Below are 16,890 nucleotides of genomic sequence, written 5' to 3' on the forward strand. Positions count from 1 at the left end.
GACAAATAAAACATTTAGTTTGTGTCCATTGCTAATCCTTTTTCAGGTTGAGTGGCTGTAACCTCTCAGAGAGAAGCTGTGAAGCTCTGTCCTCAGTTCTCAGCTCCCAGTCCTCTAGTCTGAGAGAGCTGGACCTGAGTAACAACAACCTGCAGGATTCAGGAGTGAAGCTGCTGTCTGCCGGACTCAAGAGTCCACACTGTACACTGGAAACTCTCAGGTCAGTAATAAGCTGTTTCGTTTAAATCCTCTTCATCTGGTTTTAGGTTCAGTTAGTGAAAATGGTCTTTAGGATTTTCCTGCTGTCATGATTTTCTAAAACACAGAGTTTATGATGTTTTCCTGATTCCAGGCTGTCAGGCTGTCTGATCACAGAGGAAGGCTGTGCTTCTCTGGCCTCAGCTCTGAGCTCCAACCCCTCCCATCTGAGAGAGCTGGACCTGAGCTACAATCATCCAGGAGACTCAGGGGTGAAGTTGCTGTCTGCTGGACTGGAGGAGCCACACTGGAGACTGGACACTCTCAGGTTTGGACAGACAACAAGAGCTCACACACTGCATGTGTCTCTAATTTCTGTTATTTTCTGTCAGTCTACTGGAGTCCATCATCATGAAGGACTTCTTATTCCTCCTCATTCTGTTCAGAGCAGTGAGTAGGCCTGAGATAGGAAACACACGGCTCTCAAGAAGTCTTATCGGCTGGAAACCATTAAAAATATCAGAAACTTGGATGTAAAGTAATTCTAATGTGAGACCTGCTTGCAGCATTTCTCTATGGATAGAATCAGGGGTGGACTGGTAATCTGGCATACCAGGTAAATGCCTTGTGGGCCGACGAAACTTTGGGGCCGGTGTAACATAAATTACTTATTTATTCAACTGTTTTAAAAAATGGGCCAACGGTCGGCCCATAAAGCATGTACCGCAGCACATTGGGTAATTTTCTATACTGACACCCCCCCCTCCTCCTCTGCCTTAAATTAAAAATTCTGCAGATGGATGCCACCAAATGCGCAAAATAACCGATATGTTAGCAGGAGGAGAGTGGAGGTGAAGCGGTAAGCATGGAGTAGCTCAGCCTGTAGGGAGGGAGCAGGGAGGGAGGGTCATAGTGTCATTTACACTGGGGACGCTGGGGACATGTCCCCAGCACTTTTTGAAATGGCAGATGTTGTCCACATCACTTTTTGAAAGCATTTGTTAAAAATGTTAATGTTAACAAATGTTAATTAACAAATGAAAATGCTTTGAGGAAGGTTTATTTGCACTATTCTGAAAACCAGCAATGCAATAAAAACATAGAAGAAACATCTGCGTTGTCCAAAAAAAGTAACTTAAGCTAAAACAAAAGCAACAGATTACTGCATTATTCTATTACATTTTTATATTCTGAATCATCACGCCAACTGAATTTGTGCTTCCCTTTACATAAATAAAGACATTCCACCATAAATTGGTGCAGAAAATATCCCCAGAATGCTGGAAATTAAGTGTTTAATGCTCAAAATAGTATTCAAATGTTTTCTTGTCTTGTTCTCGTGACCCCAATCTTGTGCAATGTCACATCTCATGGGCAAAGTGTGTCGTCACCCCCCTAATCTGAGCCCTTAAATGTCCCCACCACTGTTCAACACAAAGTGAAGCCCTTGGGTAGGATGTGTGCCATGCTGTAGTGACAATGATGATGATTACTTCAATTAAGGTTGATGATTATAACATATGAGTACACTGATTCACTTGCACTGGTGCACTTATCCATGGCACATACCACTCGGCTTGTTTGTGTACAGTAGGTACACATGTTATATATGGAAGGATGGTGTATCGGTGAGAAGTGTCCCACCAATTTAGGTGAGCCGCCTGAGCCAACAATGCCAGGGCCAATTTTTCTGTCCCAGTCCAGCTCTGGATAGAAGTGTTTGATGGTTCATCTCAACAACTACTAAATTTGTTGAGATTAATGTAGCTGCAGTGTTACAAGTCTAACTACATTTCTCAGTAGTGTGGTGGTAGCTTCGCTTTTTTCTGATCAAATGGCTTTTCAACAGTGAAGCTCCTTTATTGATCAAGTACCGTGGTAGCATCCACACACTGGGGTTGGGCCGATAGACGATGCCATCGGTGATGGCTGATGGCTGGTGAAAGCAGGATTTAATCCCCAAAAACATTATCATTATCATTTTAAAAATACCTGGTTTGCACCTGTCTCTGAATTCTCTTCTCCCCACACTCACACACACCTAACGTTACATCTCTGTCTCTCTCCGCCTGTCTGCTCCACTTTCTCCATCAGCAGTGTGTTTTATAAAGTCGCCTAAAACACACAGAACTCGTCTTTTTTCATATTGTTCCACCTGTGATCTGTTATCACGGCAGCAGGTGAGCCGCATGCCGGCTTGTTAATGACGTAGCCTATGAAACAACCGAAACCATCTGCACTCTAGTGCCTGCTGTTGCATTACCTGGTCCGTGACTTGTAACGTAATAATGGAGTGCCAAGATTTTTACTGAGTGAAGTCTGTGCGAGTGAAGAGATGCAATAAAATTACTGTTATTATTGTTAATAATAAAATGTACTTCAAAGAACGGAGCACTTCCTGAAGGCTACCATGCCGACCAATCACAGTTCTTGCTGTCTGTCTTTTTTTATTCCTTTTTAATAATATCAAATAGCAACATATATCACCAATCTTAACATTGCAATGGATACTTCACATTAGGGATACCGATGTATTTATAGCTAGGGGGTACAATAACAGAACAATACAGCGAAAATAAATAAGGATATCACAGATATCTGTGAAGGTTCTCAGAAGGTTAAAGTCAAGGGCAACTGGACTTGGTTGAAGGATATCACAGACCTTTAAGCGAGTACAGACATTAAGGAGCCTATCTTCAAAGCCTTTCTGTTGGAGGAGAAACTAAACAAAAATAAAGTTTCTTTCTCAAGGACTATAAATGGGGTTTTTGTCAATTTGCATTTGTGTTTATGAAATTTAGCCAGAAACAACATAAAATGATTAAGAAATAATGGTCGCAGTGTTACACTAAAAAAGATATTCTGCTAGAACAAGCAGAAACCTGAATATATCTAATCATTAATAAATGTAAATACTGTACATCCTGACAAAACATATGTAATGCCGTTTCTGTATGAGTCTCACAGAAGGTACAGTTCTGCATCGCCGCGACATGTTGCATTTTTGGGGAGGTGCAGGTCAGGTTACAGCTTAGATTCGACGTGTAGACACCACAGTCCAAAATTATGATTTTGCTGCATTTAAAAAAGCGCTCTGCCGGAGAACTTTCATCAATATATCAATCAATATAGTTTATAGAGCACTTTAAACAGGGTTGGAGTTACGTGGGAGCCAGTGGGAGCTCAGCTCCCATAAGGAGGTCTGAGCTCCCATGGAAGCAGTAAAATCAGCATCTGTTGCGGTCACTAATTCATTCTTCAACAACCATTCTTTTGAATCACACAATGTATTTTTATTGTTATATTGTTATTATTCACATTAAAAAGATAAACAGACTTAAATGAACATACTTTCCTAATGAACTAATGTTACGCTGCGCACCGCATGACTGACAGGATGGTTCCACTTCTCCACCATCAACCACTATGGTGCGCAGTATAGATTGGACTGAACAGCACTGAGACCGCGACCCGCAAACATTTTGTGTACTGGGACTTTTTCAAGTTGCCGGTCCTCTCCTCTGCCCTCTACACATCAGGTTCTCTGGGCACTCCTGGACAGTCTGTGGTGCAACGTGGCGTTGGTGGATGGAGCGAGACATGATGTCCCAGATGTGCTCAGTTGGATTCAGGTCTGGGGAACGGGCGGGCCGGTCCATAGCATCAATGCCTTCCTCTTGCAGGAACTGCTGACACACTCCAGCCACATGAGGTCTAGCATTGTGTTGCATTAGGAGGAACCCAGGGCCAACTGCACCAGCATATGGTCTCACAAGGGGTCTGAGGATCTCATCTCGGTACCTAATGGCAGTCAGGCTACCTCTGGCGAGCACATGGAGGGCTGTGCGGCCCCCCAAAGAAATGCCACCCCACACCATTACTGACCCGCCGCCAAAGCGGTCATGCTGGAGGATGTTGCAGGCAGCAGAACGTTCTCCACAACATCTCCAGACTCTGTCACGTCTGTCACACCTGCTCAGTGTGAACCTGCTGTCATCTGTGAAGAGCACAGGGTGCCTCCACATCTCCTGATGTACTGGCCGGTCTCCTGGTAGTGCCTCCGTGCTCTGGACACTACGCAGCTCGCATTGATGTGCCATCCTGGAGGAGCTGCACTACCTAAGCCACTTGTGTGGGTTGTAGACTCCGTCTCATGCTACCACTAGAGTGAAAGCACCGCCAGCATTCAAAAGTGACCAAAACATCAGACAGGAAGCACAGGAACTGAGAAGTGGTCTGTGGTCACCACCTGCAGAACCACTCCTTTATTGGGGGGGTCTTGCTAATTGCCTATAATTTCCACCTGTTGTCTTTTCCATTTGCACAACAGCATGTGAAATTGATTGTCAATCAGTGTTGCTTCCTAAGTGGACAGTTTGATTTCACAGGAGTGTGATTGACTTGGAGTTACATTGTGTTGTTTAAGTGTTCCCTTTATTTCTTAGAGCAGTGTATATGTATATATAATTTATATTTCTAAACATTATGTTTTGTCTATTTTACACCAAGTTTGTGATCTTTAGATTGCGTAAATCTCATCTTTGTTAGCACTTTCCAACTAAAAGTTTGACCGGTCTTTCGAGAACTCTCCATATTGAATCATATATCATTTGAAAGTTTTCTACAGCACAACGTTAGCTAGTCCAAATCAAGTCATATTCCTCGCCGAGCAGTTGGAGCATCATCATTTTACACACTGTTTCTGAGGTCTTATAACAAGACATTTACAGAGGTTTTTTAAAAATATCTTATCATCCTTATTTCATGTGGCATTTTATCTGTAAATATAAATAATCCATGAAAAACAATATCTTGATAAACTCTTCTGTAAATGTCTTGAGTCTTATCAATATGCTGGAAAATGGATTTGCCATACACAGACCTGTATGTGTAGCCAACAAAAGCACTTTCGTATGACGGTCACATCACGTACATCAAATCCTTGTGACTTTGCTGCAGGGGAATAAAGACACGAGTTTACTTTCTATTGTGTCGCCTGAACAAAAAGCTCTTGTGAAAAGGATCAGGGTCCAGTCTGACCACCTCTTCCTCTAGTAAGGAGGAAACTTTGATATGTAGAGCAAGACACTTAACCCTTCGTTGCTCCAGAGGCGTCAACCTCTGACATGTATAGCAATTGTAAGTCGCTTTGGATGAAAGCGTCAGCTAAATGAATAAATGAAAGCAGAAAGTCAAATGTTAACAACAATATATATATACAGTGGGGCCAAAAAGTATTTAGTCAGCCACTGATTGTGCAAGTTCTCCTACTTAGAAATATGAGAGAGGTCTGTAATTTTCATCATAGGTACACTTCAACTATGAGAGACAAAATGAGAAAGAAAAATCGAGGAAATCACACTGTAGAACACCAGGAAGAAAATTGTAGACCTGCACCAGGCTGGGAAGAGTGAATCTACAAGAGGCAAGCAGGTTGGTGTGAATACACCAACTGTGGGAGCAATTGTAAGAAAATGGAAGACGTACAAGACCATTGATAATCTCCCTCGATCTGGGGCTCCACGCAAGATCTCATCCCGTGGGGTCAAAATGATCATGAGAACGGTGAGCAAAAATCCCAGAACTACACGGAGGGACATGATGAATGACCTGCAGAGAGCTGGGACCAAAGTAACAAAGGCTACCATCAGTAACACACTATGCCGAGAGGGACGCCAGGCGTGTCCCCCCTGTACATGTCCAGGCCCGTCTGAAGTTTGCCAGAGAGCATATGGATGATCCAGAAGAGGATTGGGAGAATATCATGTGGTCAGATGAAACCAAAATAGAACTTTTTGGTAAAAACTTAGCTCGTCGTGTTTGGAGGAAGAAGAATGCAGAGTTGCATCACCATACCTACCGTGAAGCATGGGGGAGGAAACCTCATGCTTTGGGGCTGTTTTTCTGCAAAGGGGACAGGAAAACTGATCCGTGTTAAGGGAAGAATGAACGGGGCCATGTATCGTGAGAAATCCTCCCATCAGTGAGAGCGTTGAAGATGGAACGTGGCTGGGTCTTCCAGCATGACAATGATCCCAAACACGCCGCTCGGGCTCCGTTAAAAAGCATTTCAAGGTCCTGGAGTGGCCTAGCCAGTCTCCAGACCTCAACCCCATAGAAAAGCTGTGGAGGGAGTTGAAACTCCGTGTTGCCCAGCGACAGCCCCAAAACATCACTGCTCTAGAGGAGATCTGCAGGGAGGAATGGGCCAAAATACCAGCTACAGTGTGCAAACCTGCTGAAGACTTACAGGAAACATTTGACCTCTGTTGTTGCCAACAAAGGTTATGTTACAAAGTATTGAGTTGAACTTTGTCATTGACCAAATACTTATATTTCACCATAATTTACAAATAAATTCTTTAAAAATCCTACAATGTGATTTCCTGGTTTTTTTTTTCCCCCTCATTTTGTGTCTCATAGTTGAAGTGTACCTATGACAAAACAGACCTCATCTTTCTAAATAGGAGAACTTGCACAATCAGTGGCTGACAATACTTTTTTGTGTATCTATCAAAATCTCAATAAATCATATGTTGAAAATGTCATGCTTTTTTTCACAAGCAGCACATCTATTAAAGTAACAATGTTTTTCCACTGGTTCTCAGTTTGTGAGGAAATACATTTTGTTGTAATATTTGGGCGTTTCTGTCTCTCTCTCACGTTGTTACTGTTTAGAGCAGGTCTTTATTCTTTTGCTACTCTGGAATGAAGTTGGTTCAATATAAACAAAGTAGCTCAGATGTAGTAAAGGACTTTTGCCATGTTGCTGTAGCTGAGCTTGCTACGTTTCTCCTGGTTGTAGCTTCAGTGTAGTGAAGCTTCATTTAATGTAGAGTTAACTGGTAGCTTGGCTCACTACATTTTCCAAGTGGTTTGTCCAACACTGTAAACACTAGTGGGGTTTTTCTATTATAAATACAATTGTTAAATATTTAAAGCAAAACAAATGCGCACATTTAGATGCATATAATTATTTGCTGCTGAGAGAAACACCTTCTTGGTGCCTTTATTCTCTGTTAACTTCTTCATTTAGCCTCATATGTCTCTATGAAATACAGTCCTTTATTGATATGAAATTCCCAAGTCAAGTCAGTTTTATTAAGTGCAAAATCACAAACTTGTCTCAAAGCTTTACAATCTGTACATCATGTGGCCTCTCTGTCCTCAGACCCTCTGTTTCTGACAGAAATTACTCAATACAAGTTGAATCTGATCTGAGAACAGTCTGGAAACAGTTTAGTTGTTCATGTGTGAATGCTGGTCAAACTGTTTATTTAGCGGGACAACATGCAGAGGACAATATTTGACATCCTGCTCTCATATTAGTTGTCTTCTTCTTCAAGTCTTTTTCTGTCAGACAGTGAAAGAATCCTGGAGACAGTTGACACAGATGAGTTTCAGCCTGTTTCTCTGTCACACTGACAAACTGAGGAACACTGCTTCATGTTGAACAGCAGTTAGGACTCATGTTGGATAGAAAATCACTCTGACTGTGTTTCTTCCTCCAGGGTGGACCATGGTGGAGAGCAGAGGTTAAAACCTGATGTGAGGAAGTGTAAGTGTGGATTCAATCTGACTCATGATGACAAAACAGCACATAGTCAGTTTCTCTTAATACAAAGTTGATAGTTGTGGTATTTATTCATTCAAACATTACTGACTAAATGCATCATCATTAAACTTTATAGAAATGATCAACATCAGCACACAAACAAAGAATAAACCTTCAGATGTGTCTGATGATAAACTGCTGCTGTGTTGTGTCTCGTTCTCTCCATCAGATTTCTGTGAACTCACACTGGACACAAACACAGCACACAGAAACCTCAAACTGTCTGACAACAACAGGAAGGTGACATGGGTGGAGGAGAAGAAGCCATATCCTGATCATCCAGAGAGATTTGAGTACTGGCCTCAGTTGCTGTGTAGAGATGGTCTGACTGGTCACTGTTACTGGGAGGTCGAGTGGAGAGGAGGAGTTTATATATCAGTGAGTTACAGAGGAATCAGAAGGAGAGGAGACAGTAAAGACTGTCTGTTTGGATTGAATGATCAGTCCTGGAGTCTGATCTGCTCTAATAATGGTTCTTTCTCTGTCTGTCACAATAAGAGAGAAACAGTCCTCCCTATCTCCTCCTCCTTCTCTGACAGAGCAGCAGTGTATGTGGACTGTCCTGCTGGCTCTCTGTCCTTCTACAGAGTCTCCTCTGACACACTGATCCACCTCCACACCTTCAACACCACATTCACTGAACCTCTTTATCCTGGGTTTAGGATCTGGTCCTCTGGTTCCTCCTCAGTGTCTCTGTGTTCTGTGTAGGAGGGAGACAACTTCCAGTCCTGTGGTTTAAATGTTGGTGGTGGACGAGGCTTCGCTTTGGTTAACATCGTGCTCACTGATTGTGCCTTTAATGTCAGAAATGTGTTTTCTTAGAAATGATGAAATGATCTCCTCAGGGCTGAACTTGTTGTGTACAAACTGTGTTGACTTTGATTTTCACTTTAATAAAGTTTTCTTGGAGCAGCATCTAGTAGCTGCTGATGGCTGCAGAGCTTCTCATTTATTTCAATAAAAGTTTGAAGACAAAAACTCGATTTATTCTGTTGCTCAAGGACATTTCTTTTCCTGCTGAGTTTGATCCTCACAAAGGCTAAATCAAAAGATAAGTCAGGCAGGAAGAAAGTGCAACCTTGAAGGTTTATTATTATTATCTGAAAAATATAGAGATATATATAATAGAATTTAGTTTTTTCTCTCAATATTATTTTAATTATTTTATGAAATGAAGTTGTGTCAACAAACATAGTTCATGCAACATACTCCAGTACCGTAGGTGGCGTATGCACCTTTAAAAGTCATGGTTGCAATCTGCCATAAAAGAAGAAGAAAAACACACTCCCAAAGGTGGAACCAACTGCTCATCCGCCCGCTGTGAGTTCAAACACAACGTTTACCTGGTTTAGCCTCCGTGGCTGCTGCTCTCTCACCAAACTCCATTCAGAAAAACACCAATTTAGTAGATCTTCCTTTTATCAACAAAGGCCAAAGCTTTTTTAAACTTGCTATTTAAACTTAACTATTCATTAGAGGCAAGGCTTCATTTCGGCGCAGACCAAATGTACCAAACATTATTGATTTAAGAAGTTTCTGAGGCTCCCTCACCGCTGTGATCCACAAAGAACCTGGTGGCTGGCAACACTCTCTTTGTGGTGAGTAGACTGTTCAAGTGGAACGATTCTCGCTGCCTCTCAGGGTGAGCGTGACAGACGTGTCAGCAGGGCAGGCCTGGGGCCGCTGTGTGAATCGGCAAAGCTTTGTGTTAAAGGTACTATAGTCAAGAAATCACTGGGGGGCAGAGGATTTCTTATAGGTCTGGGACCTGCTGTTGCATCAGTTCTTTTGGGTCTGGGACCCACAGTAAAGTAGGGGTGTGTGAGTCATAGGACTCGCAATAAAATTGAAGAAAAACAATTTTATTTAAAATAAATTTTTTTCATTATTTTACTTGGGGTTGCTGCTCTAGGTGATTACCAAGTAATTAGACAGTATTGTTGAATGCTGAATGTGTTCACTACAGATGTATGAATGAATTGCGACTGGGGAAAAAAAAACACTAACAGACCGTGTGAATGTTGAACAAAGGCTTTTTGTAAACGGGATAGGATTTCCTCAGACTACTAGCTTTGTTAACATTTAATAGAAACACGTAAGAATTTAGACATTATATAGATCTTGTGACAACCTAGAATTCAGCAGGTTTCACCACCGTGGAAAACCCCGGAAACGCCCATTTTATAAATGAGCCACACTGATTCGTTGCCGGATGGCGCGACAATTAAACCTCCTCCTTTTTGTTTTGTTTGTGCCAGAGAAACTTTTTTATTTATCTTTTTTTTTGCTTTGGCACTGGACTGAATTTATTTTTGTGATTTTGAAATGAACTGCAACTCATTTGTGTTTTTGAGATTGTTTGGTTTAAGTGTGCAGAAAACCCGAAATGGAATTTTCAGTTGGTTTGTGTTTTACTTTGTGACTGTATTTTTGTGTGAAATCTTGAAATGCACCAATATTTTGTTTTGTACTAAGCTTTTGAGTTTGTGGTGTTTCTTTCTTTTATGGTCATTCAGTGTTTTTTTTGTTGATTTAAAGCGGGCTCTTCAGTCTCCACCGACCCTGGGTCTCCCCGACTGTAACACACATTTCACCCAGACTGTTGACTAAAAGGGGGGTACATGACCTCAGTACCACTACAAGACCATGGGGGACGACTGAGACCTGCAGCTTATTTTTCATCCAAACTGGACTCTGTTGCAGCCAAACTGCCTGAGAGCTGTTGCTGCTGAAAAAGCAGCCATGGCATCACGTGACATTGTGGGTTATTCAGACTTGACATTGTTGGTTCCACATGCTGTCGATGATTTTGCTTGAACAAAAAACATCTCATCTCTCCACATCCAGGTGGCTGAGATACAACACCGTGTTGCTTGATATATCTAACATTTCTGCACTGTACTGAATCCTGCTACTCTCCTCCCAACTCCAGGTGAAGGACAGCCGCATGATTGTGTTACAGTCATAGCAGAAACCTGCTCTCTAAGGGCAGATTTGCAGGAGACTCCTCTAACAAACCCAGACATGGAGTTGTTTGTGGACGGCTCAGCATCACGTGATCCAGCTCCTGGTAAAAATTGTTTTTGCAGTAACAACTTTGCATGAGACTATTTTACATCATTTGTGCAACTAACAATGGGGGGCGGCCGATTCAGATCCCACAGGTGGCACACCCACCCCCAGACAAACCATTTGAGCACCTGCAAATGGACTTCATTGAACTGACACTGTCACAGGGGAAGAAATATTGTGTTGTCATGGTAGATATGTTCTCTAAATGGGTAGAGGCATTTTCAACATCTAAACAGGATGCAGCAGCAGTTGCAATAGCTTTGATAAGCCAGATCATCGCTGAGCGATCCTAGCTAAGATTAAGATCCAGTGATAACGGCACACCTTTCATTAGCGCAGCACTGAAGAGTGTAGGGGAGGATATGGGGATTGATCTGACGCAACATTGTGCTCATCATCCAGCTAGCGGAGGTGCAGTTGAATAAGAAAATGGCACATTGAAAAACAAGCTTGTTAAATGCTGTGAAGAAACAGGTTTAACATGGACAAAAGCTTTGCCGATCATTTTAATGCACACGAGAAGCCGGATGAGGGGCAGAGGGGGTCTCAGTCCTTTTGAAGTCCTATTTGGCAGACCATTGAACACGGGGACTGGGCCAGTAAAAAGACAACTCCCTGATACCAGCCAATGTGAGGATGAAATGTTGAGATATTGTGCTAATTTGTCCTCTGTGCTTTCTGAAATTCATATGCAGGTCAAAAACACCATCCCGAAGGCCGCAGAGAAGAAACTGCACGATCTGGAGCCAGGGGACTGGATTGTGGGAAAGGACTTCAGGAGAAAGGGCTCGCAGGTGGACCGGGCCATTTCAGATACTGCTAACAACAGAAACAGCAGTAAAAGTGGCTGAAAGAGCAACTGGATTCACGCCACCCACTGCAAACGAGTGCCAAAGCAACCAAAAGGCCTCAAACCAGGCGAAGATCGAGATCAGTGATTGAGCTGAGCTTTCCCCTGCCTTGTGTTCCTAGGGAGGGAGGGGAGTGGAGGTCTCTGAGACCACCTAGAACCACTAATCTCCCAAACACTCACCGCGGGCACACTGAAACCAACAGATGGCTCTGGAGAGGTGACGGACCGAGACAAAACGGAGGCGTTGTTCTGCTCACTGTCATCATTTCCAAACATGAAAACAACAAACTTGGCCTGACTGAGGGAAAGTTCCAGGCCGAAGAGGAGGAGATGCACGTCCTCCCTGACAGCCCGGCTGGGCTGAAAGACAATGCATGGTATGCAACCACGATGACCACTTCAAGAAAAGTAACCAATCAGAGCTGTTATGCGTGTGCACAGCTCCCTCATGGAGTGGGGAACTCCATACCAGTGAAACCCAGACCAATAAATGTTTCAGAGACACTAGGAGCCCTGTTAACCTTCACTCAAGGGTTTCCCAGGGTGGGCCGAGAAGTTAAGGATATGACCAAGACACTTAACTGTGGAACATCAGCATGGTCAACTTTAGGGTTAGGTTCTGGAACACGTCTCAGATAACCACCAGATGTACCTTGGACATGGGTGTCTTTCTATAGGCCCTTTTTTAGCCGACGTCAGAGGTACGTCACAGCATTAGCTGGAGGCAAAACAAACGGACAACCGGAGGCGGCCAATACAAACCAGCACAGGGTCGGCTACACAAGGAGCTTAAAATGTCATCTTGTTGTGTTTGTTGGTTGCCAGAATCGACGGAGTACAGGCAATTTGAAATTTTATCGCATACCTGCTGCCACTGCCATACAAAAACCCGAAGACAGCTGTGGTTAAACGCAATAAAACGAGCGGACTGGACAGAAACGATCATCAAAAATGCTCGCGTATGCAGCGCACACTTCATATCAGGTAAGTTAAGGTAAATAAACTAGTGTCTTTCGTTGATAAAGTAACGTTATCTACATATTTCTCATAATGTTAAATGCCCACTTAAATAGAAATTGTAATGTTAACAGGGTATAGTTATTTCTGTCGTGATGCTGACTTTTTGAGGTCATAGTTAGCAAACTTTGTTCAAAGTACAACTAATTAGCAGTTAGCTAACTGTTAACGTTAGATAACGTTAACATAAACGTACACTGTTGGTGTCGTCTGCCTTTCAATCGTTGCAGGTTTGCAATTGTAGAAAGTACAGTGAGAAGGCCCGTGTCATGTACAGGTATTATGTTCAAGTAGTTGGATTTGCTAACTTTCACCACAGTTAGTAGCCAACGAAAAGGATAACCTTAGCTAGCTAACTACATAATAAGGTAGGCTGACACTAGCTTTAATTACTTCTTCTTATTTTGTAGGACAGGCTTCTATGGATGAAGACAGCCCTGACTTCGTCCCGTCTGTGTTTTCCTATAAATGGCAGAATGACAGGCCTGTGGAAAAGCTGGAGAGGTAGGTGAAATTGAGTTTTCTTAATGTGGCTAGGTGAGTGTTACCATAGGCTGTAACTCGTGTGTGCAGTCTTCCTCACTAAAATCTCTGTCTTCTCTGTTTTGTTCTGCTTTTCTAAGGCTGGAAAGAAAGAGGAAACGGGAATGTTCAACAGTGGAGCAACAGGCTTCTTGCCATGGTAAGAACATTCAAAATGTTTTATGCACAGTACAATGTTTTTGTCATACATACATTTATCAAACTGCTTTGTCATTTGTCTTTCACAAATGTCTTCCAGCTAATGATGATCCAGTGACACCAGAGGAAGCAGTGGAAGAAGCTGAGGCTATGGTCCCTGAAGCAGCATACAACAGTCTCAGTGAGAAGTATGATCAACTCAACACTGAATATGTCAACTTAAGAAAAGACTTTTACCAACTTAAAGAGGAGAATGAAAGACTGAAATAGGAGCTTCAGAAATCACGCTTCTCATTCTCCACGATCAAAAACAATGCTGCACACTTTCTGTTTCTCACTGGGTTAACTTCAGTCATCTTCAGTTGGTTAATGTCAAAAATTAAAGACAGTGTGCAGAAGCGAACTGAAAGTCTCATGCTAGAAGATCATTTATTAGTCGTTCTTATGAAACTGAGATTGGGGCTCAGTAACAGAGATATTGCATATAAGTTCAAAGTTTCTGAAAGCACAGTGTCAAACATTCTAAGGTCCTGGTTGCCTGTAATGGCAAACATCTTGAAATCCATTATTAAATGGCCAAGTAAAGGTGCTGTCCTTAAAAATATGCCCAAAAGTTTCAGGCGACATTTCAAGAGATGCAGGTGTATAATTGACTGTACAGAGATATTCATAGAGACCTACTATCTTGACTGCCAGGGCTCAAACCTGGTCCAATTACAAGCATCACAACACTGTTAAGTACCTGGTGGGAATAACACCTGCTGGGGCAGTTTCATTTCTGTCCACGGGCTGGGGTGGGAGAGTGTCAGATAAGCAGAACACTTGAATCAGGATTTTTGCACTTGTTAGAGCCCAAAGATGAAATCTTAGCGGACAGGGGGGTTTTGATCAGGGATCAACTTGCAGCTTATGGTGCCACTTTGCGTATACCAAATTTTACCAAAGGAAAGAGTCAGTTACCTGCTTGTGAAGTAGATTCATCCAGACAACTGTCACGTGTGAGAATACATGTAGAGAGAGTTATAAGCAGATGGAAGAGTTTCAAAATGTTGCATTCTGTTATTCCTATTTCCCAAGTTAGCCTTTTGGATGACATGGTGATTGTGTGTGGTGCTCTTACCAATTTGTGTAAATCTGTGGTACCCAGAAAAGAGAGAGTATGTCGTGTATGAAATATCAGTGTTGTGTGTACAACAATGTACTGATGATTTATATGCTTTTCACTCTAATTCAATTGACAATTGTTTTAATTAATTGTGCATCATCTGTGATTGTATATACATTGTTGTTAATTGTGAGTGGAATTTTTAAGAACCTGGTAAGAAAGAATAATTAAATACAGAAGTTTTATAATTAATTTGCAGTGTTCAGAATTTATTTCTAAAAAAATTTACATCTTAATACTACATTGTACTGTTATCTCATTCTTAATTTACAGGAATCATACTTTAAAATATCTCTTATTCCATTACATACATACATTTCCATACCCAATACCTTATCCACCACATTGAAGGTTTAACTATTTTTGTATTGTAGCCCAGTTCACTAACATGTAGCTGTAAAATAATACTTATTCCCTGCTGAAATAGAAGCATATATCTCTTCATGGCTAACCGTGAAGATAGACCCGGGTGAGTCAGGTGTATTTATCTGCAGCAACTGCAGTGCCAGTTCTGTAGCCTCCTCTTAACTTGTGCACAACTATAATGAAAGAAGTTTTTGCACATGCTACACTCAATCATTTTACCAAACTCTGGCTTTTCACAGGTGTTACAAAACACTGGTGGTTGAAGGGCAGGATCTTGGCTGCGGGTTAGAAGTTCTGGCAGAATGAAAGATACAAAACATTGCTTCGCTTTAGGTAAATCCTTCTGCAAGAGCTCTTCATCTCTTGAGATGCGATTTACAACCAGCTCCTGAGTTGTCCACACCACAAAATCACAGTACTGGACATTGCAGGCAAACATGTGCAGTTGAACCTGGTGGTAGTACTGGTGTGTCTTCTTTAGTTGGAATGTTTTGTCAAGGCAGAAATCCTTAGTGACTGTCACACCCTGTAGGCCTTCCCTGTATTTATATGGGCATTTGATTTCCAAGACCCCTTCCCCACAGCAGGAACACACAACTTTCCCATCTGGAGATGCGCCTAGGTGCGGTTCATCAGATCGAATCACAAAACCACTGACTAACCGTTACATTTTGATGGGTTTTGTTGAGCTCTTTGGTGTAACACTCCCTAGCAATTTCCTCTTTGTCTCTTCCCCATACAGCTGCTGGAACCTGTATGTTGGTGTCATTGTAGCGCATGATTTTGTCCAGGGTGGTTTTGTGCAGATGGTCACCTTTACATACAGTATAAAATGTTGTGCTGGTAATCCTGCGTGCCCTATGAGTGTGCCAGTCTTGGGACTTTGCCTGCAGTTTTGTGATAGTCTCAAGTCTCTCACACTGATCTGGGTGGATGTTCCTTCTCATGTTGAGATAGGCTTCCTCACATTTCTCTCTGATGTCCCCATGTGTGTGCTGTCTGAGCGTAGGGTCGTACAAGGCTGTGAGCGGCTCTGGCAACTCTGGAGGATGCTCTAGCTCAGACTCAGACGCTGTGTCAGTGTCACTGTTTTCTATGCTGGTAAGAACAGCAGCGTCAGGGGCAATCGAATACAGTTCCTGCATGTCTTCATCTGTGAGTTCTAGAAGATGACATAGGACAACAATATTTAACGCACTTTAATGTGTGTATGTATGCATATTATATGATTGTGTTATAATATATTGTATTGCTTTCTTGGTTGTCTCATATCTGGTATGTAAAATGTGTTGAGATTCAACTAAGCACTTGAAAGTTTGACTGGACATTTGAGAATGAATCTTCACCTAGCAGAATAGCTCTGACCTGGTCAGGTAGTAATTGCAGCTTAATTCTTAACTCAACAAACCCTCATCTACTCTGGTACATGCCTCTAGCACTGCTATTGAACCTCCTGACTTTGGCTGGAACTGCTGCGGTCAACTGTCTTTTAGGCCTCTGGAAGTTGATCTCCCTAATTCTGGCTGGTTTGACCTCTCTCTTCATCTGTTTCCAGAGACATTCTCCTGATGTGCCTGCTGGCTGCTCGGTCCTCCCCATCCTAACATACAGCTCCTCCTTAAATAGCACTGCGGCTGCATGGCTGCAGTAAGACCCTAGACTGTTATGTCAGATGGAAAATTAAACTGAGTGATAACTTGTTGCTCATCTCATAGCATAGCTAACACAACAACATAGCTAAACACAACATAATGATGGAACATAACTATTAACAACAAACGTTTTTTTTCCATTTAAATTCAATATCAAATGTGATCTTTCTAATCTTATATTAGCTAAGTTACTCACCCAGCCATGCAAGTGCAGTTCGCGGTCAAGACGTAGTTGTTTCTTCTGTTTACAATGACCCAAGCCTGGTACATG

At 42.2% G+C, this 16,890-nt stretch overlaps 2 protein-coding genes across 3 annotated transcripts in view; both read left to right on the forward strand.

The window, feature by feature from the left end:
* Positions 1–8,794, forward strand: part of LOC119909382 (NLR family CARD domain-containing protein 3-like) — a 98,376-nt gene extending 89,582 nt beyond the window's left edge. Inside the window, exons 7-10 of the mRNA XM_038727586.1 lie at positions 47–220; positions 353–526; positions 7,710–7,756; positions 7,983–8,794. Of these exons, the coding sequence (XP_038583514.1) occupies positions 47–220; positions 353–526; positions 7,710–7,756; positions 7,983–8,521 (934 nt within the window). The 3' untranslated portion in view covers positions 8,522–8,794. The remainder of the gene's footprint in view (positions 1–46; positions 221–352; positions 527–7,709; positions 7,757–7,982) is intronic.
* LOC119909443 (cleavage and polyadenylation specificity factor subunit 3-like) overlaps positions 1–11,718 on the forward strand; it is an 80,879-nt gene extending 69,161 nt beyond the window's left edge. Inside the window, exons 6-7 of one of the 2 annotated variants that reach the window (XR_005445427.1) lie at positions 10,746–10,883; positions 11,581–11,718. The gene's annotated coding sequence lies outside the window, so the exon portion shown is untranslated. The remainder of the gene's footprint in view (positions 1–10,745; positions 10,884–11,580) is intronic. The other variant, XM_038727704.1, reaches the window with a different exon arrangement.
* Positions 11,719–16,890: the final 5,172 nt, after the last annotated feature.

The sequence above is a fragment of the Micropterus salmoides genome, unplaced genomic scaffold, assembly GCF_014851395.1.
Source record: "Micropterus salmoides isolate LMB-PRFRI ecotype aquatic unplaced genomic scaffold, ASM1485139v1 Ms_hic_scaffold_18, whole genome shotgun sequence".
Lineage (NCBI taxonomy): Eukaryota > Metazoa > Chordata > Actinopteri > Centrarchiformes > Centrarchidae > Micropterus > Micropterus salmoides.